The sequence below is a fragment of the Nyctereutes procyonoides genome, unplaced genomic scaffold (genome assembly GCF_905146905.1).
Source record: "Nyctereutes procyonoides isolate TBG_1078 unplaced genomic scaffold, NYPRO_anot_genome, whole genome shotgun sequence".
Taxonomy (NCBI): domain Eukaryota; kingdom Metazoa; phylum Chordata; class Mammalia; order Carnivora; family Canidae; genus Nyctereutes; species Nyctereutes procyonoides.
Window position 1 is genome coordinate 82,750,080 of NW_026575146.1, and position 27,093 is coordinate 82,777,172.

The window sequence follows — 27,093 nt, forward strand, 5'->3', positions numbered from 1 at the left end:
TCCTTCGTTGTCCCATTGGCTGTTACGTCACAACGCGGCGGCTCAGGGGCGGGGCTGCAGGTTCCCAGGCCTGCCCCGCGGGGAGTCCGTCCCCTTGAGCCGACTGCACCCAGGCGGAGCGGGGCGAGGCGCTGGGGTCAGATTTTGGGTCGGAAGGGACCCGGATCCCGACCTCACCCCCGGACCCTGGGAGACGGGGAACTAGAGGTTGGGACTTTGCGTCCCCGGGGCGCGGGGCCACTGGGAAGATACAGGCACAAGCAGGTTTGGTCGTTAAGTTGTTTATTCAGACAATCTCGGGAAGGTCCGTGGGTTCCCATCGCCGGGGCAGGTGTGCGTCGGGAGGTCCTAGCCATGGGGACGTTCAGAGGGACGGCGTCAGCCGGTGAAGTGTTGGGTCACGGCTGGAGTAACCAGCTTCTCCGCGCTGTGGGAAGACCACCAGAGCGAGGGTGTGAGCCCTCAAGTGCCCCAAGGCAGCGTGGGGCGCAGGGAGTTACGTGGATCGCGCCCTCTGCCGATGTGAGCCAGGTACCCGGGCAGGAGAACGGGGGGTCCTCACCAGTTGTTGAAGCCCGGAGCCCGGCACGCCTGGAACACGTCGATTAGGCTGGCACCCCGGAGTCGTCCTGGGAGCATCAGGTCGTCGGCTGCAACTCCGTTGTAGTCCCCGCAGGCTGCCCGGAGGCGTCCTCGCAGCGCGGGAGAGGCCCGTAAGGCCACGGCGCCCTCGGGCCCCACCAGCACCCGCAGCGTGGGGGGCCGCTCGATGACAACCCGGGAGCCCTCAGCCCAGCGTGCGACCACGCCCGCGCACACTTGGGCTGGGAGCCGCGCGGGTCGCCCGTTCACCTGCAGAGGGGAGGCGGATCAGGGGCGGGGATTAGGGCCTGAGTCCCAGGCTGCGGCTCCGAAGCCGCGGTGAATCCTGCTGCGCGTCTCTATCACAAACGCATATCCAGGTCTTCGCTAGAGGAATAAGGTCTGGGATTTGCTTTAAAACCCTCCAGCGCGAACAAAGCAAAAAAGAGTGGGAGGAAAAGACGAAAGCAAGCATGGCAAAATATTTGTAACTGTAACAGGGTTTCATAACACCACTCTCTTCTCTTTCGATGCTTGAGATTTTCCATAATAAACTCTCTCCTAAAAGGGAGCTTTAGAGAACAAAAAGCCTCTGGAACCTGTCGCATCTCTCTCACCTGTGTCTTCACAGTCTAACAACTGTTTACATATACTGTGTGCCAGGCACTATTCCAAGTAAACAAATAATATTTGGTTATTTATAAGATAATGTGTGACCAGTATATTGCAGTATGTGATGCAATAGATATTTTAATATATTGTCACCTAATTTTTATTATTTTATGTAATTGAAGATATTAAATTATTTATTTTAAAAATATTTTTAAAGATTTTTTTTAAATTATTTATTCAGAGAGAGAGAGAGGCAGAGGGAGAAGCAGGCTCCATGCAGGAAGCCCCACGTGGAACTCCATCCCGGGTCTCCAGGATCACACCCCGGGCTGCAGGGGGCGCTAAACCGCTGCGCCACCGAGGCTGGCCGATATTAAATTATTTAAACTATATTAAATTCTCACCAACACTCTGACAAGGTATATCGGTACTATATGCCTATATGCCCCTTGCCTTTTACTGATTAGGAAACTGAGACCCGGAGAAGTACCACAGTTTGCCTAGGTTCCCATAGCTGGTAAGTGGCAGAGCCAGTTTTGAACCAAAGAGGTCTGATTTCATGACCTGTGGTCTTAACCATTCTACTATATGTACTGTCTCTTCATTAATAACATAAAAGTGGCTGCAGGAACAATCGCAGCTTTAAAATTTTAAGTTTATTTACTTTTAAGTAATCTCTACACTCAACATGGGGATCAAACTCATGACCCCAAGTTCAAGAGTTTCAAGCTCTTCTGACTGAGCTGGCCAGATGCCCTAAAGACCAGTCATAGCTTCTATTTACTGAGGCCTTAGTAGATGCCACACACTTTGCAGGAATCCTCACAGCTACCCTACGTGGTACTATTCTTGGCACTTTTTGTGGTTGAGCAAAGGGAGGTATAGATAGGCTGAGTCACTTGCCCATAGTTACCTTAGAAGTTTAGGAGACACAGAGTCTCTTGACCCTTTAACTAAAGGCTCTGGCTTAGCTTACTTGCCAGCTTGTGGCAGATATCCCAGTTCTCTTTCTGGATCGTCCTCCCACTCTTTTTTTTAATTTTTTTTATTATTTATTTATGATAGTCATACAGAGAGAGAGAGAGAGGCAGAGACACAGGCAGAGGGAGAAGCAGGCTCCATGCACCGGGAGCCCGACGTGGGATTCGATCCCGGGTCTCCAGGATCACGCCCTGGGCCAAAGGCAGGCGCCAAACCACTGCGCCACCCAGGGATCCCCCGTCCTCCCACTCTTACATTTAGCCTCCACCGCACAGCTGTATTCTGTTTCTCAGCATGGGATTTCAGGTTAGATTTCCTCTTATCAGCACTATCCATTTGCCCAGGTTCCAATTCTGCTGCTCTCCTGCTTCCTTGTTCCTTTGGAGAGCCAGGGGTTCTCCACTTGGGCATCTCTCTCTGCTGGATTTCCAACCTCTCCTTATCTGGCTTCTTCCCATCACACCTAAACATCCCTCAGTTTCTCCCATAACAACATCATAATGGTAAATCAGTTCTAAGGTAGCTTTGCCCTCTGCCTCTTCCTGGCTTATCTCTAGTCTCATCTGTTTGGCAAGGGGAGTTTGTATGTATAACTCATCAAGAGAGGTGTGTATTCCTGTTATTCCTCAAACATGCAATCCAGGAGCTGCCCCCCTGATGTGATCTTAAGTTACTAACAACCTCCTTGGCCCTAAGCCCAGGGACATTTAGTGGGCTATTTGAAACTGGGGGTCCTGGGTGGCTCAGTTGGTTAAGTGCTTTCAGCACAGGTCATGATCCCAGGCTCCTGGGACTGAGCCCAGCATAGGGCTTCCTACTCAGTGGGGAGTCTGCCCCCCCCGCCCCTCCCTACAGCTCTTGCTCTCTCTCACTCACTTTTTCAAATCTTAAAAAAATATAATAAACTTAGTAGTTGATTTTTTACCACCATTCCCCAAATATGGTCCCTCCTTTTCTCTGGCCTTGTTCTGCAACACTCCTCCCTGCTCTCTTCCCCAGCCTAACATCAGGTTTCCACTCATTTGTCACCTTCTCCAAAAGTCTTCACTGGTCGCCTAAACTGAGGGTACCTCCTCTGGACTTCCACTGTTTACCTGTGCTTCCCCCATTCCAGCCCTGATACCTCTGTCTGGGCTTCCCCTATTAGAGCTCTGATCACTCAGTCAGTAGTTCCCAGGAGTTCAGCAGGACTTGAGTCAGGGTGGAGTCAGTGGGTCCTGGGAAGTCCAGGGTGAGGTTTATGTGGGGTCTAGAGAGTCATGACACATATAGCTAATGGAGGTCAATGTGAGATCAGGGTGATGGGAGAGTTCTATGATAAAAGGTTATGGAAGGCCAATGAAGGATCAAAAGGCCCCAGAGAGGGATCCCTGGGTGGCGCAGCGGTTTGGCGCCTGCCTTTGGCCCAGGGCGCGATCCTGGAGACCCGGGATCCAATCCCACGTCAGGCTCCCGGTGCATGGAGCCTGCTTCTCCCTCTGCCTGTGTCTCTGCCTCTCTCTCTCTCTGTATGACTATCATAAATTAAAAAAAAAAGATTTAAAAAAAAAAAAGGCCCCAGAGATCAGCCGGGTTACAAAAGAGTCTTGATAGAATTGAGGAAGTCCCTTACCCATATTTCCTGATTGGTTCCCACAGCTGCACAGCCATCCCTGAAGCCGACGATCACTCGTGGTTTGAGAGCAGTACAGCCAGGACAGGGCAGGAAGTCAACAATGACATGGAACCAGTCGGGATCCTCAGGCCTGGAACCCACCAAAGTGGCTAGCTCATAGGCAGAGGACATAACAGGCATGGGTGTGAGCCCACTGAAGCCATCAAAGGTGGTAAAGAGGCCCCCCAGCTCTAGGCGGCATGTAGCACCCTCCCCAGCCTCACAGCACCGCACACCGCCATCCAGAATGCAGCCTGTGCCCTGTGGGCAGGAAAAGGGCTGGCACTGGAGGCCTTGACCACGCAAGCACATACAGCGTTCCTGGCAGCCAGGCAGGACCAGTGCATCCCCGACCTGCAGAGACAGACAGACTCAAAATCAGATTCAAAAAACCATTATGAATATCAACAATCCACAAAACATGTGTAAAACACATCATGAAAGACCAAGTTCCCTAATATATAAAGAGTTCCCAGAAATCAAAAAGAAAAAAACCCGATAAATCTATATAAAAACATGGACAGGGACGCCTGAGTTGGCTCAGTGGTTGAATGTCTGCCTTCACCTCAGAGCATGATCCCAAGGTCCTGGGATTGAGTCCCACATAGGGCTCCCTGTAAGGGGTCTGCTTCTCCTTCTGCCTATGTCTCTGCCTCTCTCTGTATGTCTTTCATGAATAAATAAAATCTTAAAAAAAAACATGGGCAGAGGCTATTCAGAAAGTTAATTTTTTAAAAAAAGGGATACAAATGTTTCTTAGGCATTTGAAAAGATGCTCAACCTCCTAATAAGAAAAATACAAATAAAAAAATCCATTGAGGTCTTTTTTCCTCTATGAGATAGGCACAAACAAAAAAGTTGGATGAGTTTCTCCAATTGTCTCTCCAAATATCTATTAAATGTACTTTTGGAATTAGGATCTAATCGAGCTTTGTGTACTTCATTTGACTACTGTGATTTTTTAGTCTCTTTTATTCTAGGACAACCTCCCTGCCTTTCATTGGTGTGTGAAAAGCCTTACGGAGCTCTCTGCAAATTCTGATGAGTGGCTAGTGTCAGTGCTGGTGTGGAGCAGACATGCAATGGCAGATGTATCAGATCTTCTGCCCTGTTCCTCCCGGTGTGGGCATCTCTTAATTTCCAGGATTGGTCTGGGGTTTAAACATTCATGTTTTTTCCTATCCAGTGGCCCCTAATCTATAAGACAACTGTGTCAGTCATCCTGGAGGTCCTTCCTTTCCTTCTGGACTCCAAGAGCTCCAAACCTTGAAGGGAATGCTTTGCCTACTGAGGGTCCAACCATGGTCTTCTGGTAAATGCCTCTGCTTTTTTTTTTTTTAAGATTTATTTATTTATTTCTTCATGATAGACAGAGAGAGAGAGAGAGAGAGAGAGAGAGAGGCAGAGACACAGGCAGAGGGAGAAAGAAGCAGGCTCCATGCTGGGAGCCCGACGTGGGACTCGATCCCGGGACTCCAGGATCGTGTCCTGGGCCAAAGGCAGGCATCAAACCGCTGAGCTACCCAGGGATCCTCAAGCCTCTGCTTTCTTTTGGAAACTAGCCCCTTTTAGTCTGTGGGGTTTGCTGGATGGTATACCTACCCTCTGGCTTCAACCAGATGATGTCCTTCTGTGAAATTCTGACCAATGGGATGTGAACAGAAGTGTATGCTACTTGTGGGTTATCCCCTTAAAGAGAGGATGCCTGACCTTCCTGTCCCCTTTTTTCCTGGCCATTTTGCTTGAATGTAGATGTGGTGGGAAGCAGGTAATCTCAATACCACAGGGGAGGCAGAACCACATGATAGAAGGAGCCTGTGTCCCTGACTTGGAGGAGCCAACCTGGTTATTCTTGGACTGTTCGTGAGAGAGAAATAAGTTTCTATCGAGTTTAAGCCACTGTAATTTTGAGCCTCTGTTACAGCATTTGGACCCACAGCCTACTTAATAGAGAAAAAGGAAAAAGGCAGGGATGAAAGACAGGAAGAAACTTGGGTCTTAGTGACATCATTTAAGTCCCTGAATCCAGCCATGCCTGAAGGCCTCAAATTTAAGCAATTAAAAGTAGATATATCTTTGTTGTATTTAAGATATTTGGCATCATTTACAACTGCAAATGCTGACTGATACAGTGTGGTCCAGGGAACATTTTATGACAAGCTATGGGAAACTCTGCACCCATCCACCCATGCCTGGGGACCTCTCTTACAGGGATGTAGCGTCCACTGTAAAAGCAGCCACAGCGGTCCTGAGACACACAGTCTCTGCCATCAAAAATGAGTCCAGGGTCACACTCACAACCCTCATAGCACTGGGTAGAACAGTGAGCGGGGCTGGTAGGCTGGACACAGCCCCCGTCGCAGGTCCGTGCACAGATGCTGTAGTGGCTTCGGGGTGGACAAATCAGGGCTGCAGGTGAATGGCAAAGGCCAGTGCTTAGGATTTGAGTTTCCCTCTCCAATCCTGTTGCCTCTTGCCCCAGTCAGGCTAGCTTCCCTTTGGTATTTTCCAACCTTCACTCATTTGCAGTTACAGTTCTCTTTCCCTTGGCTGCCCTTCCCCACATACTATACTTAACAAATTCCATCTATGTCAGGACTTCTCTGATCCCCATAAGGGGCCTGCAACCTGCCCCAAATGCATTCCAGACCCAGCCAGAGCACTCACGGCAAAGCTTGGGGCCCCTCCAGAGCTTCACAGGGATGCCAGCTTCCTGACAGGCTGCAGTATAGGCTGTGAGGGCATCACAGAGACCCAGGTGCTGGCCATGGGTATGACATATATTTTGCAGACATATCCTGAGGAAAGGCTTAGGGCTGATATGGTCCAGGCAGCGGCCAAAGGGACCATCTGGTGCCTGTAGAAGTCTACACAGTTTGGGAGCATTGTAGATCTGCGGAGGTTGCGTGGGGCAGCTGATGGTAAAGTCAAGATTGGGCTGGGGCAGTGGGCAGGGGTTAGTGATGAGGCCCTTGAACCAAGATCTTTTGTCTATAGGGGGGTCAAGGGGGCCATCTTTGCCACCAAAGGCCCCACAGATCCCCACCAGCTGGCCGTGGAAGGTGGAAGGCACAGTTAGGTGCACCTGGCTGCCCCAGTCATACATAAGATGTAGTCCACAGGCTGTGTGTACCACCACATGGCGGCCCTCCAATGTGGCCCAGGCCTTGCCCTCTGGCAGTACCCAGGGCAGCCGGCAGTGTTCACCATCCACCTGTGGAGGAGGAAAGGGATCAGGATCAGGGCTATGAAGGCTGAGCCTGCTCCCATGTCTCCCAGTAACCTGGATATCCCTCCCAGCTGTTCCACAAATGAGCTGTGGGAGTTGGGTGGAGGAACTTTGCCTCTCCAAACTTCAGTTTCTCCGTTTGTAAAATGAGAGGATAAAAGTACCTACTTCATAGGGTCGTTGGGAGAATTAAATGAATGAACAAAAAGTGCTTAGAACAATACTCAGCATAAGATAAGTGCTTATGACCTGCGCCAAGGTCACCCAAATGCCAGTCAACTCACAGACATGTGACTGAGAAAGCTGGTCGGGGTAAGTTTTTGTTTTTTTTGTTTTGTTTTTTTTTTTTTTTTTAGTTTGTTTGCTATGCAGCATTAGCTGACTAATACAGTTGCTATAGTTGCTATAAAGATTAAATGAGATCATACACGTAGTGCTCAGAACAGTGTCAGCACCATAATAAGCACCACCTAAATCCCAGGGCCCTTTCTCTGGCTGTATCTTCCTCATGAAGCCTCACCACACTGCTTTTTAAGGCTCTCTCTACTATTAGCTGCTGAATCTCACTGCACTCCTCCTGATTTCCCTGCGTCTGCTTTGCCTAAGTTTTCACCACAGCCCACCCTATAAGGCCCTGGTGATCGATTAGGCCCCATCACCTTTCTGAGGCCACCATCTCCTCCTCAACCCCTCTCTTACTCGCTCACCTAGCACAAAGCTACACTGACCACCTGTTCCTCCAACACACCAGGCACCATCCCATTTCCCTGACCTTTACACTTTGTGTTCCCTCTGCCTGGTTTACTCCTTCCCTGATATCCACATGGCATATCCACATGGCCTCCTTCAGATCTTGACTCAAATGTTACTTTCTCAGTGGGTTCTTCCTCCTTATTTAAAATTCTAGGGCAGCTCCGGTGGCTCAGCAGTTTAGCGCCGCCTTCAGCCCAGGGCCTGATCCTGGAGACCCGGGATCGAGTCCACGTCAGGCTCCCTGCGTGGAGCCTGCTTCTCCCTCTGCCTGTGTGTCTGCCTTTCACGTTCTCTCTCTGTCTCTCATGAATAGATAAAAATCTTTAAAAAAAAATTCCAAACCTCTCTATTCTGTTTTTGTATTCTCTCTCTTCCTTGTTTTATTTTTCTTTGTAGTTCTTAAACCCATCATCTGATGTGCCACTTATTTTCCTCATTTATTTACTTACCACCTGTTTCCCCGGGACGAATGTGAGCTCGCCCAGGACCTGCCCACCATCAGATCCTTCAGGGCTTTCCTGGACCACGGAGAGACCCTCCATACAATTCACCGCAATGATCCCTCCCGAACGACTGATTTTACCCACACCCGGGTAGGAGGTGAGAACGCGATCTAACAGCTACGCTTTAGTGGGCCGCTGCTGTGTTCCCGGCAATGCTTCTACCCGATCACATACTGGCACCATCTCTTAAGGCTCGAGGGACAGACACGCCCATTTTCCATCGGGTGGGGGAAACTGAGGCACTTCCAGGAGGAAGAGGCGGGGCCCGGGGGCGCGTACCGTGATGACGCCCACGCGGGAGCGGTCTAGCTGCAGGAGGTGCCCGGAGAGGTTGAGGTGCAGACTGAGCGGCCCGGCCCCGTCGCGGGCCACGACTACGCCGAAGCGACAGGGCCCCCGGCTCGCAGCGCGCGCCAGCACCTGCACGCAGCGCTCCGGACCGAAGGGCGCGCGCGGGAGCGGGGGCAGCGGCAGCGCGCGGCCGTCGAAGGCGAGCACGTGCGCGGGCCCGGCGAGTGCGCAGGCGCCTCGGCCCTCGGGCAGGCAGCGGCGCTCGCCCCCGCGCAGGCCGCACACCCGCCCGCGCCCGCACGGCCGCGGCGCGCACGTCACCGCGCCCCCCGCGCGGCAGTGGCAGCGGCGAGCGCAGCCGGGCCCCGGGTACCACGCGGCCCCCGGAGCTCGGTAGCGGCCGCCGCGGAAGCAGCCGCACCGGGCCAGGGGCACGCAGGCGGCGCCGCTCAGCACGAAGCCCGCGTCGCACGCGCAGCCCTCACAGCAGCGGCTGCCCCGGGCGCCTCGGCCGGCGGCGCAGCTGTCTCTGCCCGCGCACGTGGCTGGGCAGCACGGGCCGCACAGCTCGTAGTGCGAGTGCGGCGGACACCGCAAAGCTGCGGGGAGAGACAGACGGACAGAGGGACAAAGGGGCAAGCCGGGAGAGAGGAACAGACGGACGGGGCAGCCACACGGCGGGGAGACAACGAGGGACAGAGAATGGGACCCCGAGGTGAGGTAGTGGGGCACAGAGAGGGGGACAGAGAGTGAGACGGGCACCAGCCACGAAGTGTCGTTACTTAGGCTGCAGGCCCTCCATCTCCTCCTGGCGCCACCCCCCAGGCCTGAACTTCTCCGTTGGGCCTCCCCCGCCCCCCTCCATCCCCTGGGGTCCCAAATTCTAGCTCTCGCCAGCTTCACCCGCTATCCCTGCGAAGTCCCGCGCACTCACGACAGAAGTCAGGCGTCCTCCAGGGGCGCAGGTGCACGCCCAGAGCCTGACAGGCGACAGCGAAGGCGGCCAGGGCTCGGCAGACGATGTGACGAGCGCCGTAGTGGCGGCACGCGTCGTCCAGGCAGTTGTCCATGAACGGGAGCGGGTCCAGCGCGGCGTAGCATGGGCTGAAGGGGCCGTCGGCCGCCGCCAGCAGGCCGCAGTACTCGTCTCCAGCGAATCGAGTGCGCCTGGCCCCTGGGCACGGGCCGGGACAAAGGGGGCCACAGATTGGACCACAGCCCGGCACTTCTGCCATCTTCCAGGTGTCGGGCACCTGCACGGTGGGGCTGCTCGGGCCCTGTTGGCCACAGAGTCCACACAAGTAGGGTCCGTAGGACCTGGGCAGTGTTACACGTGCCAGGCTGTCCCAATCGTAGGTCAGTGAGAGGCCGAAGGCCGTGTCTATGCAGAGCTGGCGGCCTTGGTAGTAGGCTCGGAGGCAGCGGCCATGAAAGAAGGGCAGGGATTCCAGAATTCCATCCACCTACAGGGAGGGCATGCAGGTGGGAGAACAGCGGGAGAAGTAGTGGCTGTCAGTAAAAATTCTTGGAAATGTTAATGAAGGATCAGAGAAGGATCAAGGGAAATATTGGTTAACCTGCATAGTCATTAGGAATCATAAGGGGATTCAGTGACCATCCGTGGAGGCTAAATGGAGTGTCAGTGAAGGATTCATTCCATGGGGGTGGGGAGGTCAACGGTAGAGTGATTAGATAAGAGTCAATGAGGGGTCAGTGGGAGACCAATGAAGGGTAAAAAGAATAACTAGGGAGTCAGTAGAGAGGAATCAGTGAGGGATCAATGGGAGGATCAAGAAGGATAATTGGATGAAGTGGAGGACAAATACAAGTGGTACTGAAGATCAAGAAAATGCTTAGGTATGGGCAGCCTGGGTGCCGCAGCAGTTTAGCACTGCCTTCAGCCCAGGGCGTGACCCTGGAGACCAGGCTTCCTGCATGGAGCCTGTTTCTCCCTCTGCCTATGTCCCTGCTTCTCTCTCTCTCAATGTGTGTCTCGAATGAATGAATGAATGAATGAATAAATAAATAAATAGAAAATGCTTAGGTGGCTTTGGGTGGCAATGGGGAGATTCAGCAAGTGGGTAAATGGGGGTAGAATCGAAAGTGTGTTGATGAATTTTAATGGGACAGCCTAAGGAAGGCTCAATGGGTGAGACTAGGAGTCAAAGACAGGCTCAACTGGTTAATAGAAAGCCCTGAGATTCGATGGAGGAGTCAATATCAATAGGAAGCTCAATGGGAAGATGCATAGAGACGTAAATGACATTAATGGGCCAGTCAGTAGATTACTAGGAAGATCAACTGATTGCTTGCTCAGTACAGAACTTTGGGGTGTGGTGTGGTCAAGAGGACAGTAAATAGGGTTAATGGGCAAGTCAATATAACGGTTGTAGGATCAGATGGAGAGAAGCAATGAATGAGTTCCAGGGATATTCAATGGGGGAAAAAGGGAGGGTCAATGGGAACATCAGGGCTGAGGGTGATTAAAAGGAAGCCAACTGAGGACTCAGTGGAGGGTTAATGAGAAGGTAATAGGAGACTCAAAGGTAATAGGAGTCTCAAATAGAGAGTCTGTGGGAAGGAGTCAACAGGCAAGTCAATGGGCCACCAGGAAATTGGAGGGCATTCTTGAGGACCAGTCAGGGTCGATAAAAGGGGCATCAGCAGGAAAAGAGGGGTCACTACACATTACATGTGGGTAGTGGGGACGGTAAGGAATAGTAGGTTGATCTGGAGCCTTTGAAAACTTACCTGGATGTGGTTGAGATCTTTTGGACTCATGTCCAGCCTCAGGCCACAGGCTAAGAGGGTCAGGGCCTTGGTCCAGCCACGTGGCCGCAGCAATGGGGTCAAATCCAGGCTGAAGGGCTCAAGGTTGGCATGGGCTGTGCCACAGAGACCCACCAAGCGGTAGACACAGGAGCCAGGGAATTCATAGTGGGTTCCTCCAAATGTATGGAAGTGGAAGTCTCCAGTCGCAATGCAGACCAGTGACTTCTCCAGGACAGTGGGACTGGGTGGGGGCTGGGCTAACAGGCAATGGTACCAACTACCCGAGGAGGCCTTGCAGTGACCATGGCACTTGTCAGGCCAACACTGGGGAAGCTTGCTCGCCAGGACCCCAAGGGTTGGGCAGTGGCATTGCTGAGTACAGTTATCTGTCCAGAAAGCACGGCCTTGGTGCAGGAAGCAGAAGCAGTGGGCATGGGGCACACATTGGCCCTCTAGCAGCAGGTGGCCAGGTAGGCACTGGCAAGTAGGAGCACAGGGGTGGCTACAGTGCTCTGGGGCTGACGGGTTGGCACATGTGGCTGGACATGCAGAGCCACATGGAACAAAGTGGGAATTTTCTGGGCACTGGGGGCTGGGGCTGGGGAGGGGTGGGGAAGGTGGAGAAACCAGTGGTGAGGCCACAGAGCTCAAGGCAGGGGCCAAGGTGGCTGTGGGGAGAGAGATCAGGCACCTATGAGTCTTAGGAGTCTGGGTCACCAGTCCTCTCCTTCCCAGGACTTAGGAGTCATGCCCCAATCTCTGACCCCTCAGACCACAGCCCTAGGCACCTTGCAATCGACAGCCTAGGACTCCATCTGTGATGCCACAGACCTCCTTCTTAGGGCAGCTGAAGGGGACACAGGCCACACCCTCCCCTAGTTGGCAGGTACAGGAGGAGGAGCAGTTCTTGAGGAGGAGAGTCTGGCCAGGCTGTGGAGGAAGGGAGGGAGGGTGAAAAGTGAGATAGCATCGAAGGGGAGGTGCAGCCAGAGGTTCTGAGAGGAGACCCATATAGGAAGTGCGAGGAGATCAGAGGCAAAGTGAAAGGAAGAGAAGAAAAAGTGAAGCTCTCACAAGGACCCAAGAGGATGCTCACAGGGAAGTACTGGCCGTTGTGGAAGCAAGAACAGTGGTCCACAGGGACGCAGTCACGTCCGGCTGGGAAGAATCCATCATCACACTCGCAGCCCTCGGCGCAGGGAGTGGGGAGCTGCACCACCTCCTGAACACCAGGACAGGCCGCAGGGCAGGGGTTCACACACAGGCTGTAGTGGCTGTTGGGGGGGCACCGCATGGCTGTGGAGAGGTGGCTTGTCGGACTCGGGCAAGCCAGGAGCGTGTTCTCCGCTTACCCAGCACCAGCAGATTGCAGACCTCCCCCTTCTGGATTAATCACAACAGCAAAAACAACCAGCAGTGACTGAGCAGTGTCTGCATACATGCAGCTTGCTAGCTACTTTAATGTATCCTAGATGTGACTAACACGGCTTCCCTGCTCTTTATCTTTTGTGGGGTGTTCCCTCCTGATCCCAGACCCTGCTGAAGGGGTTGACCATTACTCGAACCACCAAATGATTCCACCTCCTATCCTGCTTGTTTGGGTCTGTAGGAACCTGTCGATGGATTCTGGTGGTACATGTCGTTTCTTGCCCTCTCTACCCTTCTAATAATAATAATACCTCCACTTGCTTTTTGGCAACTACCCATCCTTACTTTCAACTTGTGGACTGAGGTGATTTCACATCCGGGTTCCAGGGATGTGTACGGAACCCAGGGCTGGCTAATCAGATCATTCTTCCCTCCTCTGGATCACAATAACTGGACAGGCAAAGCCTGTGGGTAGTGACCCTGGGAGTTTTGCTGGGAAAAGGGTATTACATTTTTGCAAAGGCTTTGATGCTGGTTGAATTGTCAGCCTGAAGTTGCCAAAGCCTTGCTGCTACCACAAGAGGAGAATCTGCTTGAGAATAAAGCTAACAGAGAGAGAGGGTGGAAGGGAAGAATGAGATGGATGGTTTGAAAGAGAAAAATGGACAGTTGAAAATTCTTAATCCAGCTAAGTCTGAGGATAGAAATACCCTCAGTCTTTGCAGTTATATGTGCTCCAGATCCTTCATTCTTTCTTCAGTTTGAGCTAGGATTCTGACATTGCCATTAAAAGTCCTGCTTGATACAGTGGCCACATTGTATATCCATGACCAGCTGGTCGGCCCAGAGCTGGATAAATGAGCATGACAGACAGAGGGGGAGGTGGCCATAAGTCTGTAAGTAAAGAACAATCCTACAGATTCCCTCCAGGATCATTTGAACCTAGAGGCAGAAAGAGGTCAGAGAGAGATAGATACTGATACCACAATGATAAGTCAAGATGGGGCTGAGAGTCCATGAGGATCTGGAGGATACGTGTGGACGGAGAAATTTGAAGTTGATGAGAATTTGTTAAACAAATATTCAGATGCCCGCTACTAAGTCATTTTCTAGGTGTGTGACGCTGGGCAAATTCCTTAGCCATCTATGCCTTGGTTTCCCTCATCCACAAAATGTTCTTGCCTAATGGGGCTGTTGGTAGAATTGAGGGCTTAGCACCGAGCATATACACAGTAAAGTCACCTGTTCTTTTCATGTTATTACTGGAACAATTTTTACATTATTGTTGGGAGACAAATTATAGCATAGGGCATCCGAGAGAGGATGGTGAAACCAGGTAGAAAGGCCAGTTCTACTCTATGGGCTGTGAGATCTGGAAAATTCTCTGTGCCTCAGTGTCCTCAATTTCAGGAGGCAGACAATGGTCCCTATCTCGTAGAGCAATTCATAGATGGAGTGAGCTGACTTAAAAGCAGGTAAAACAGGTTCTCAGACCCAGTTTAGGTCCATGTCTCCCCCGAGGGCTTGTTAAAACTCCAGAGTTTTTGATTCAGTAAGTCTGGGACAGGGCCAGAGTTTGCATTGTAAACAAGCCCTGAGTACTGCCGATGCTGCTGGTCCGGAGAGAACAATTTTAACACAGCACCTGATATTGAATGAGTGCTTTGTAAATGTTAGCTAAGGGATAAAATCAAATCTGTTTTCCCAACCATAACGTGTGCTGGACTCTGTCCTGTTTGATGCTGGATCTTTAGCGTGGGCCTGACACATAGTAGGTCCTCAGCTAACGCGTGTGTTATGAGTGAAGACCAGACCCAGGTGCCCCGCCCCGGACAACCCTCACCCCCGGGCCAGCTCTGAAAGTCCTCTGGGGGGGCACATACGGCAAAAGCTGGGAGCCCTCCAGGGCCGCATATCCGCACCAGCCGCCTGGCAGGCAGCCACGTAGGCTTGCAGGGAGGCACAGAGCGCTTTGCGGTTCCCGCGGGCGCGGCCCACGTCGGCCACGCAGGCCTGGAAGAAGGGCTCGGGCGGCAGGAGCGCGTGGCAGGGCGCCAGCGGGCCGGTGGGCTCCCGCAGGAGGCCGCAAGCGCCCCGCCCCGCTGCGTCTGCGCCCGCGTGCTCCGCGGCCGGTGGACAGCCCGAACCGGGGCAGGGACGTGGCGCGGCGCAGGGCCCCGGGCTCGGTAGCTGCAGGTCATCCGCCGCGTCGCCGTTGAAGTTGCCACAGAGGCCGCGCGTGAGGCCGCGGTAGGCCGCGGGCAGCTGCACGCTCAGGTGGCCGCCGGGCCCGAAAAGCAGGCGCGGGCCTCCCCGCACCGCGAGCATCACCGAGGCGCCCCGCGCGAAGGCGCGCACCCGGCCCCTGGTCAGCGAGAAGGGCAGGGAGCGCCGCACGCCGTCCACCTGCGGGCAGGGGTGGGGCAGCCTAGAGTGAGGGGGGAGGTCCGGGTCTGGAGAGAACTGGGGGAAGACTGGGGGGTGGGGGGAGCGGTGAAGCGGCGGGGGGGGGGGGTGCCAAGGGGAAGTGAGGTGGTGTGCCAAAACAGGGGAAGAGTGGACTGGGGCTGCTGGGGTGAGATGAGGGGCGTGGGGTGAAGGAGAGGAGTCGAGGGGCATTGAAGGCAGTGCCTGGGAGTAGGTATCTGGGGAGGTGTGTGGAGACCTGGCAGGGGAAGGAGAGTGAGGGGAGGGAGAGTGGTGAGGTGGGCCTGGAGTCCCGGTAGAGGGGAAACCTCTTGCTCGGGGCTGGAGAGACACCTGAGAGCATCCACGGACCTGGGGAATGGGAGGCAGCAGAGGTCTGTGGAGCCGGCTAAGAGGAGGGAGGGGATGTGGGGACGGGAGGAGAGAGGGGGAGAGAAAAGAAGGGGGAGACCTGGAGAGGAAAAGCAGTGGTGAGGCAGGGGCACCAGTGAGTGAGGGGGTCAGCCAAGAAGGGAGCAGGGGTCAGGGAAGGCTGAGTGGGCCTCTTGGGGAAGAGGTAATGATAGATCCGGAGCAGGAGAGGCCCACGGAGATCCAGGTAGAGGAGAGAAAGAGGCAGAGGTGACAATGGGGGTGAGGGGGTGGGCATGGCGTGGGTGGTGAAGCGAGAGAGGAGGGAAGTGGGAGAGACTGGGAACTTGAGCCGCATGGAACACGGAGGTGCAGACCCAACTATTGAGAGAGGAATTGAAAGGGGAAGGGGCAGGAGAGGGAGGAAGTGAAGGGAGGAGGAGGAGAGTGGCAATGAGGTTGGGGAGAGAGGAGGGCATCAGGCGGCATCCTCAGGGAACAGAGACTATGAGGCAGCCAGAGGAGGCGGACCCCAGTGCGGGGGCTCACCGTGATGTACCCCCGGTCCTCCCAGGCTAAGCGGAAGCTGTGGCCAAGCACACGGAGCAGCACGCTGCGGAGTTTGGGTGTCCCTGGGCCATTCTCCAGCACCACCTCCAAGGGCCACACACCCGGAAGGCGTCGCCTGCTCGTGCCCACCAATGAGTAGGTGCAGGTGCCCTGGAGGTGGAAGGTGGTGCCGTCGAAGGTGCGGTAACAGAGTCCGTCTGAGGCGAGGCAGAAGCCTGGGCCACCTGGGGCTGCGCGGCAGGGTTTGCAGGCCACTCGGCCACCAGGGTGACAGCGGCAGCAGCAGCCAGTGGTGGGGGAAGGGGGCGGCAGCGGCACACCGGGTTCCAAGTAGCGGCCGGCACTCAGGCAGCCACACTGAGCCGGGGCCACGCAGATGGCGCCGCTCAGCACAAAGCCTGGGTCGCACACGCAACCCTCTCGGCAGAGCCCGCTGTCGCATCCAGGTGGTGGCTTCAGCCCTGCACAAGTGGCTGAGCAACCAGGAGCGCACAGCGCATAGTGGGAGTGTGCGGGGCACAGCGGGCCTGCAGGAACAAGGAATGGAGGATTACTTCAAGGCAGGCATGTGCTGTTGGGAATCTCATGCCCCCCCCCCAGCCTCTGGGGCTCCGATGGGGCATCTGGGGCCTTGCAGGGGTAAAGCTCTACCTGGGCAGAGCAGCAGGAACCTTCAGATAGCAACAGACCAGGTGGCTAACCGTGGATCTGAGGAATAGCTAATCTGTAGGGCTTGGGATGGGTAAGGGCTTGGGTGCTGGGCTATGAACAGATCTGAGTCCCTGAGAGGTAAGGACTGAAGGGTTGGACCATAATCAGGGCTGAGAAGATGGAAGGATGAGAGCTGGGGGCTGGCCTTCCGTCAGAGTAGGCCTGACACTTTAGGATGAGCAAAAGAAAGGTTCAGGGTTTGGTGGGGAGTGGAGGGATGGGTGGAGGCCGGTGCAGTGGGAAGTACAGGGTCTCAGGGATACATTATGCAGGGATGAGCTAGCACTCTGGGATGGGTAACAGCCACAGCAGGAGCTGAGCCTCAGTCAGGAGTGCGGCCAGGTTTCCCAGAGGAGCAAAGATGGAGAGGCTGGACTGAAGCCCTAGGCACTCACTGCACAGAGTCGACTTCCGCCAGGGGAAGACTTCGCCACCCAGCAGCTGGCAAGTTTCACAGTAGAGGCTTAGCATGGGACAGGGTCCAATGCCTAGGCATACATCCACCATGCAATCTTGGACATAGGGGCCTGGTGCCAGCATCTCATGGCACAGCTGGAAGGGACCCAGGGGATCCAAGAGGATGTCACAGATGTTGGCAAAGTGGGCTGGGGTGCTGGTGGTTAGCAGGGTGACACAGGATGGTGGCAGTGGCGGCATCTTGTCAGCAGCATTCAGGCACCCAGTTGGGGAACCCACCAGATAGCTATGGCCGAAGGCCCAAGCCAATGCATCCTCAGGCAGCTTGGTGCCCAGCACAATTCCAGGCACCTGGAGGTCATCCATGGGATCCCCATTGTAGTCACCACACAGCCCCATCACATGGCCCATATATGCTGCTGAAAGATCCAATACCACTCGGATCCCAGGGGCATAGGTCACACGCAAGCCAAAGGGGCAGCTGACCACAGTGTCCCAGCCACGGCGAAAGATGAGCATACTGCTGTTCATAGCCTGGAATGGTAGATTCTCCCAGTCTCCATTCACCTGTGTGAAGAGGGTATGTCAGGCTGGGGCTCTAGGCTCAGCATCAGTACCAAGGATGCCTATGTCTCTAGGTAAGAGCAGAGCCTCCAGAAGGCCTTGTTGAGGGACTAAGGGTCTGTTTACAATGACCTGAAAGCCCGCTTGGGATGCTGTCCATGGTGCCGATCCTTTTTCCAACAAATACTTGGTGAGAACTGTCAATGGGGGTCGGGGGATGTGTGATGGGCATTAAGAAGGGCATGTGATGTAATGAGCACTGGATGTTATATACAACTGATGAATCACCGAACTTTTTTTTTTTAGATTTTATTTATTTATTCATGAGAGACACACACACACAGAGAGAGAGAGAGAGAGAGAGAGAGAGACAGGGAGAGGGAGAAGCAGGTTCCATGCAGGGAGCCTGACGTGGGACTTGATCCCGGGTCCCCAGGATCAGGCCCTGGACCAAAGGCGGTGCTAAACCGCTGAGCCACCGGGGCTGCCCCACCGAACTCTACTTCTAATAAACTAATAATACATTATATGTTAGTTAATCGAACTTAAATGCAATAAAATAAAAAATAAAATAAAAGACTTAGAAAAGCAAAAATATACCATGTTGGTGGGCTGGCAAACTCAATAGTCTCCCCACTTTGAGTTATAGATTCAATGCAATCCTCTCAAAAGAAAAAAATTGTAATTCAGTAATAAATTAAAAATATTACCAAGGCAAACTTCTGATGTAAAATAACTGACAGTGTCTGGGTCCTGTCCTCTGGTCAGTGAATACTCGTCCCCACAGTCCCATAGGTACTCTCCCAGTGTCTCTTCCCAGACTTTTCTACCTTGTTGAGAAAATCTGCTACATTGAAGCGGTGTCAGAGTCACTGGGGGCTCTGAATTATGTTTCACAAAGGAGGTAGTTGAGATCATATATTTTTTTGACCATTTGCAGAGACAGCATAATAGACCTTGGAGCCAAAATGCCAAGGTTTAAATATCGGCTCTGCTGTGTGACCTTGGGCAAATGGCCTCACCTCTCTGAGTCACAGTTTCCTCATCTGGAAAAATGGCAATGCCATTTTTCCAGATGAGGACTCTTGTGCAATATGTGTGATGATATTGGCACCTAATGAGTGCCTTCCATGTAGCCTTTCCAACAGCACTACAAGCTCTTTTCCTTTGCCACAAGAAGCTATGGCGGAGTGAGTAAGGGGCTTCTGGACTTAGGGTTTCATCATAATGAGTTAAGGGTTGAGTTCTAATTTGGAGGTTAGCTTTAGGGGGTGAAAGTTAAGTGGCTGGGTCAGAGATCATGTGGCAAGAGGAAGGAGGTAGGAGCCTTGCGTTGAGGGTCCAGTATCATAGACAAAAACTCAAGGAATGACCCTAGAGTGAGGTTAGGGGAATCTTGGGATCAGGATTGGGAGTCTTGGGGTGAGGAGGTGAAGACTCTGGGTCAGAGGTCATAAGGTGGGATCCCTGGGTGCATGTGTGGGCAGGGGTGGGATGTTCTCACCAGGACACGACCGGGTTCCTTGGGGTCCAACCTCAGGTGACATCCAGACACGTGCACTTCGAGGCTACTGGGGACGCCATCAGGACCAGTGCCCAGGAGCACACGGAAGTCAGTGAGCTCCTGCGGCACCAGTGCTGGAGAAGGAAGGCCGCTCAGCAGGTACATGCAAGAGCCAGGGAAGCGAAAACGGCGCCCGTCAAAGGTGATGTAGTGGCCTCCTCCGGCTACCACGCACGTGGCCATGCTCAAGGGCAAACATGTGCGCAGGCCATGTGACAGAACACAGCGCTTGCCTGGCCTGCAACCAGCTTCAGTGCAGATCACGCTCCCTCCTGAGGCTGGGCAGAGGCAGCGGTGGGTGCAGCCCACGCCCTCCCATAAAGTCTCACCCGGTGCCAGCAGGCGTCCCTGGTGCGTGCAGCCACAGCCACCAGGACCTGGGCGCCGCAGGACGCAGGCTGGGCCGCTGTGAACATAGCCAGCATCACAGGCGCAGGTTTCCCCGCAGGGCAGTGGGCACGGTGCTCCCAACGGACCCAGGCATGTCTCTGGGCAGGAGGAACCACATGGCTCATAGTGGCTGTTTTGGGGGCACTCGATGGCTGGGGGCAGGGGGAGAGGAAGGTGGAGGAGAGACAGTGTTCACATCAGGACCTCCCAGTCTGGTTTCAGAGACTACGTATTCAGCAACCCCTGGAAGGGAGATCTCCTCACCCTCAGCTTCCAAGAGTCATCCCCAGGATCCCTAGATGGAGGCTTTCCAGCAATTTCCATCTCACAGAGTAAAGAAGTTTCTATCATCAGAAGCCAGAAGTCCCCTTTCCACAATATAAAAGTCTGCCCTGGGACACAGACCCTGAAGGGCTTGTCACCTAGAGGACTTTTCCATCCACCAAATCCAGAAATCCTGACTTTTAGAATTAACTAATTCTGGACCCCAGGGCCTGGAAGCCTTCACCCTAGGCCCCAAAGGCCTAAGTGAGGTAGGTGTTCCAGCTCCTAGAAACCAGAAATCCATCCTACCCCTAAGGTGGAATGTCTCCATCCCCAGACCCAAGGAACCCCGTCTCTGGGTACTCTGCAGCCCCACCCAAGGGACCCTGCGTGCTTGTCCCAAGAATCAATTCTAGCATCAAGGAGTGCCACTCCCTGAGTCCCAGAATCCCCTTCCCCAGTAGCCCATAGCCTTTTCTATCTAAGGCTCACTCACGGCAGCCAGTCTGGAATCTCCAGGAGTTCATGCTGACGCCCAGGCGCTGACATGCACGTGCGTAGACCCGGAGGGTCAAGCAAAGTGCGGCTTGGTAGTTGGCAAAGGGGCAGATCCAAGCCCTGCAGCTGGTCTCGAAGGGCGCAGGTAGCAGCACGTTGTGGCAGGGGCTAAACGGCCCGTTCAGAGCAGCCAGGACCGCGCAGGGCCCCGGGGTCGCTGGTGGGGACGCTGGCTGGGCGCAGGGAGCCGCCCAGAGGGCGTGGCACGGGGCACCGGGCGGCTGCAGGGCCCAAGAGCGCAGGAAGGCCCGCGGGTCGGGACCGTCCACGTCGTCTGCCGGGTCCCGGTTGAAGTTGCCGCACAGGCCCGCCACACGCGCCCGGTAGCCGTCGCTCACTTGCAGAGACAGCGCGTGCTGCCAGTCGTACACTAGGCGCAGCGCGGGCGGCTCCTGCTCCAGCCCTACCTCTGCCCACAGTTCGGAGCTGCGGAAATACAACCGCAGCCTCCCGTCCTGCAGCGTCGCCGGCAGCCGAAGCCGCTGCTGGTTCACCTGCAGGGGGGACCCAAGAGCAGGAGTCACCAGAAAGGGTGCGTTCCTGAGCATTTGAGGAGGGATGGAGGATGGAAGCTGAAGGGGTTGGATTTGGGGATAGGAGGGGGGGGCTTTGGGGCTGTAAGGTGGGAATGAGTTAACATAGGAAAAGCATCTGGAATAGAGTCCACCTTATGGTTCATGTGAGGAGGGTTTGCTCTGCTTATTGTCCCCTAACACTGACATCTGGAACCTCCAAATTCTGTGAGTTTTGGACATATCCTAGGACCACATGCAGTTACTGGCATGTCTGAAATTTCTTCTCAGGGAATGTTCTCCATAGGCATTGTTCTGGTTGGAAGGTCACTCTGTGGACTAACCAGGAGTCATTTATTTATTTATTTTTATTTGTATTATTTATTTATTTATTTATTTATTTATTATTTAACCAGGAGTCTTATATCTAATACCCAGATGCAACCTCATGCAAAATTCAGAAGACTTCCCTCAGGAATCTAGGTAAGTAAGTCTACTTACTTACGGGAGTCTCCAGTTAATTAATAGGAGAGCCTTCAGCTAGGACCCCAGTGTCTTATACCCAATTACCAAGAGCCTCCACCAAGAGCTTCTAGACCATATATCTCCATGATTTCCATTTTTTTGCATCCACCCATCAAGGTTACCAGCCCACTTTTACTCTCATTCACCATCTCTACCCTGGTCCAACCATCATCTCCTGCCTGGACAATTGCAGCAACCTCCTCATTGGTCTCCTGGTGCATCCTTCACAAGCCCCATAGTCTGTTCCCCACACAGCGGCCGCAGGGATCCTGTTAACACTCATGTGATATTTCATCCCTCCTCTGCACACAATCTTTCCTTGGCTTCCACCTCATACAGAATAAAAGACAAAGTTGTTGCAAGAGCCCATATGGTGATACACAATGTGATCCCCATGGTCTCTCCTTCTCCTCTGTATCAGAATCTTTCCACTTCAGCCTGGGTTTCTTGATGTTCCTCTAAAGTGACTGTCAGATTCCCACCTTAGGCATTGGCTGTTTCTGCTGCCTGGAATGTTCTTCTCTCAGATGAACACATGGCTCTCTCCCTTGCCTCCTTTAAAACTTGGTTCAAAAATAATTTGTTCAACTTTCATCTTCTCAGAGAGATCCTCTTACTTAAAGCTATACTCTCAGACATCTTTATTTTAAAAGATTTTGTTTATTTATTCAAGAGAAAGGGGGCGGAGAGAGAGAGAGAGAGACAGAGAAAGAGAGAGAGAGAGGCAGAGACACAGGCAGAGGGAGAAGCAGGCTCCATGCAGGGAGCCTAACATGGGACTCGATCCCAGGTCTCCAGGATTACGCCCTGGGCTGAGAGTGGTGCTAAACCGCTGAGCCACCCAGGCTGCCCTACTCTCAGACATCTTGATGCCACTTTCCTTTTTTTTTTTTTTTTTTAAGATTTTATTTATTTACTTATGAGAGACACAGAGAAAGAGGCAGAGACATAAGCACAGGGAGAAGCAGGCTCCCCATGGGGAGCCTGATGCGGGGTTTGATCCCAGGACCCCAGGATCACAACTTGAGCCAAAGGCAGACACTCAACCACTGAGCCACTGAGGTGCCCCCCCAATGCCACTTTCTTGATCCATTTTTTTCCTCCTTGGCATGTATCACCTTCAAACACACTACATAATAATTTGTATTTATTGCCGATCTCTCTCCACTAGAGCATAAGTACCATGAAAACAAGGATTTTGTCTGTCTCTGTCATTGATGTGTCCTCAGGGCCTTAAGCAAGATCTGGTATATACTAATAAAACATTTCTTTTTTTTTTTTTAATTTATTCATGATAGGGCAGCCCCCGTGGCACACCGGTTTAGCGCTGCCTGCAGCCTGGGGTATGGTCCTGGAGACCCGGGATCGAGTCCTCCCATGTCAGGTTCCCTGCATGGAGCCTGCTTGTGTCGCTCTCTGCCTGTGTCTCTGCCTCTCTCTCTCTCTCTCTCTCTCTCTCTCTCTGTGTGTGTGTGTGTGTGTGTCTCTATAAATAAATAAATAAAAATCTTTAAAAAAATAAAAAATAAAAAAATAAAATTTATTCATGATAGACATAGAGAGGGAGAGACACAAGCAGAGGGAGAAGCAGGCTCCATGCCAGGAGCCCAATGCAGAACTTCAGGATGGCATCCTGGGCCAAAGGCAGGCGCTAAACCACTGAGCCACCAAGGGATCCCCAATAAAACATTTCTTAATCAATGAAGAAACTCAGGAGTGGTGGGTGCTTAGAAGAAATGGGTTCATTTGATAAGAGTATAAATCTGGAGTCCTGAGAATTTAAAGGTGCTATGGGTTGGGGTGCTGTTGCTGGGGAGCCATAAGAGCACTTGGGAGACTCTTGATGACTCCGCAGTGGCAGGGTGAGCTCTCAAGAGGTGTGTGGAGGGGAGTATGGAGCATCATGGGCTTATTCATCAGGTCCTAGCATCTTATACTTCTGAGCTTTCTATATATTAGCCTATTTGATCCTCACTCCAGTCTGATGAGTTCAATCTTTTCATCAACCTGATTTCACAGATGAAGACACTAAGGCTAAGAGAGTGTAAATAATTTGCCTAAGGTCACACAGATCACAGGTGGTCAACTTAGGATCTGAACTCAGGCCATCAGGTTCCGGAGTCCATTGTCTTTCCATAGTGGTGCTGAGGAGTGTGTTAGTATATCCATAACCTCATAGGTTTGCTCCCTCTAGCAACTCTGATTAAACATATTCTAGTCCCTACAACCTTCCAGAGTAATGCATCCAAAACTTCCCCAAGGAGAAATTTTTGACATGCTAGTGGTTGCACGTGGTCCTAGGATAAGTCCAAGGCTCACAGAATTTAGAGGTTCTAGTTGTCAGTGTTAGGGCACAATAAACATGGCAAACACTCCTCAGATGACACTTATCATGAGATGGACTCTGTTCCAAGTGCTTTCTACACTGTTAACTCATTCCCACTGCACAGGAAGCTGTTAGCATAGGTGCTAGAGACCCATAATCCCTTATCCGCAATCCCCAAATGCAAAAGTGGTCTGAAGACTAAGATGTTTTGTGTATTTGATGTTAAAACATAATTGGCAGGGCACCTGGGTGGCTCAGTCGGTCAAGTACCTGCCTTCGGCTCAAGTCATGATCCCAGGGTCCTGGGATTGAGCCCCTCATTGGGATCTCTGCTCAGCAGGGAACCTGCTTCTCCCTCTCCTGCTCCCCCTGCTTGTGCTCTCTCTCTGTCAAATAAATAAATAAAATCTTAAAAAAAAAAAGAACATAATTGGCAGCAAAAGCTGACCTGAACTCATGGTATGGCTACTTATCATCTTAGTTTATCCTACTTAGTGTGAATAGTCAGACATTTCACTGCAGAGGTATTAATGTCTATAATTGTGTAACACCTATTGGGATTATTATATAATATATGGCATTTGCATGATATGACCACTTGAAATTCCAAAATCTGAAATGTACCTGACCCCAAGCATTCTGGATAAGGGATTGTGGACTTATATAATTGCCTCCACTGTAGAGTTGACAAAAATGAGGGACAGAGAAGGATACAGTTTCCCAGGATTCCATACAAAATGATTCTTACCTGGACAAAGCCAAACTCATGCTTGAGAGCAGTGATGGTGACTCCAAAGATGCGCATTGTGACAAAGTGCATAGGCTGCCTCTCTCCAGAGCAGGCAATCCATAGCTGGAAGGCAGGAAGGCCACCAGGGAGGGCCTGGGAGCAATGGCTCAGAATGTAGGTACAGCCCCCAGGCACAGGGAAAGAGTAGCCATCAAAAGTGTAGATGTATGGTAGCCCGGAAGCCCAGCAGGTACTTCCTGTGACGCTCCCCTGACCCTTACTAGGGACCCCCTCTGTCTCTGATTTGGCCTCAGGCACCATTTTGGAGTCAGACACAGTTTCAAGTTCTTGCTTTGCCATAGTCATAGCTTCCAAGCCTGATTCAGTCACTGCCACCACCTGGAGCCCCAGCTTGGCCACTGAGATGGTTTCTGACCTAGCCTTAGACATGGTCTTGGGTTCAGATTCTTGTTCAGCTATGGGTACTGTCAGGGTGAAAGATGCAAGTGCTGGTTCAGCCACGACCAGGGTTTCAGGAATTGGTTCTTTTACAGCCAGAGGTTCAGATTCTGGTTTAATCAAAACCATAGATTCAGGCTGATGTTCATTTATGGCCACAGTTACAATCCCTGGTTCTGCTTCAGGTGTGCTCTCTGATCCTGGTTTGGTCATTGCCATGGTTTTAGAGCTGAAGATGGATGCTGTTTTGGAGTCCTTGAGAGATATTGTCTTGGGACTGAACATGATCTCGGTGGCCTGGGTGCTGGCTACACACTCAGGTTTGTGCTTCACAAGGTGACACGTGGTCCCATTGGAACATGCATGGTCTTTACAGGATCCTGGGAGCTGGAGTAGCATCATCAGGGAAGACTCTAGCAGGGGATAGGATTCTGTGGAAGGGTTCCAATCTTCCTTAGTCAGAATATCTGGAGATGAGATGAGATGAAATGATGCAATAGAACTGGATCCTGGAATTTGGTCTCAGCCCTTTCCTGCCTCCATGCCCTAGGCCTCCAGGGTCATTGGAGACTCAACGTGCACAAGCTAGCAGGGTTCCCAATCTAAAATGAAGTGGGTGCATATAATCAGAAAGAGGGTGAGGCTGAAGTACAATACAGAAATGGTCAGCACAGTGTGGGTATACAATAGGGCTGTGATGAGCTGGAGAGCATAGACTCTAAGGACACCATATTGGTTATTACAAAAATCTGTGAGCCAGTAAGTCTAAATACATCTGTGGGTTGATTTTGGCCAGTGAGGACTTCCAGTTTGCCATGTTAAGCAGCCTTAAGAACGTGTGTGCGTGTGTGTGTGTGTGTGTGTGTTCTGTGGAGATATAACTTCCCCATTTCCCAGGGAAGGGAGCTTTTTTTCATAGCTGTTGATATATGATGCTAGACACCTACAAAATGAACCTTTAAGAGGTAACTTTGTTCCGTAGGGGTTTGCATATTTTCTTTTTTTTTAAGATTTTATTTATTTATTCATGAGAGACACACAGAGAGAGAGAGAGAGAGTCAGAGACACAGGCAGAGGGAAAAGCAGACTCCACACAGGGAGCCCAATAAGGGACTCAATCCCGGGACCCCAGGATCACACCCTGGGCCAAAGGTAGGTGCTAAACCGCTGAGCCACCCAGGTATCCCTGAGCCACCCAGGGATCCCAGGGGTTTGCATATTTTCTATCAAAACATAATACATACTTTCGGGATGGATTACAATATGAATTAAAGTATCAGCTCTCTAGGATAGGAATGTTTCTATGTTGTACTTTGTTGCATTTCCGGTGCCTAGAAATGGCCTAGCCTGAAGTAAATCTAAAAAAAAAAAAAAATGTTGAAAATTAATAATAGCATTTACTGCGTGCCAAGCACCCTTCTATTAACTCATTTTTAAAAATGTCCCAACAGCCTTATGAAGTTGTTGAGATTATTATTCACACTTTGCAGAAGAGAAAGTTGAGGTTCAGAGAGATGACATGGCTTGCCCAAGATCACACAGCTTATAGTAGAATTTTTTTTAAGATTTTATTTATTTATTCATAGAGTCAGAGAGAGAGAGAGAGGCAGAGACACAGGCAGAGGGAGAAGCAAGCATCATACAGAGAGCCTGATGTGGGACTCGATCCAGGGTCTCCAGGATCACGCCCTGGGCTGCACGCGGCGCTAAACCGCTGTGCCACCAGGGCTGCCCTATAGTAGAATTTGAATCCAGGCCTTTTGTCCCCAGAATCCAGCTGTGAGCCAATTTTAATAAACGAATTGAAGTCCATGTTTTCATTTCTAAGAAATCCTAGCCTCTCTGACTATACCCTCACTTTTCTCTCATCTCCCTGGTCTCCCACTGTTTTTTGGAACTGGAGGAGATTGATTCCAGGATTACACAGTAGCAAACTATAATCAGAACCATGGTCAGCGTCCAGCTACTCCGCTGTGCATA

At 52.1% G+C, this 27,093-nt stretch overlaps 1 protein-coding gene across 1 annotated transcript; it reads right to left on the reverse strand.

Annotated features, from left to right (window-relative positions):
- Window positions 1–78: 78 nt before the first annotated feature.
- LOC129500138 (IgGFc-binding protein-like) lies at window positions 79–4,176 on the reverse strand. The gene is made up of 4 exons (XM_055310262.1): window positions 4,144–4,176; window positions 3,788–4,090; window positions 563–852; window positions 79–427 (listed from the first exon to the last, which is right to left on the reverse strand). Exons 1-4 carry the CDS (start codon window positions 4,174–4,176, stop codon window positions 379–381), a joined length of 675 nt encoding a protein of 224 aa, XP_055166237.1. The 3' UTR covers window positions 79–378.
- Between the last annotated feature and the right edge of the window lie 22,917 nt (window positions 4,177–27,093).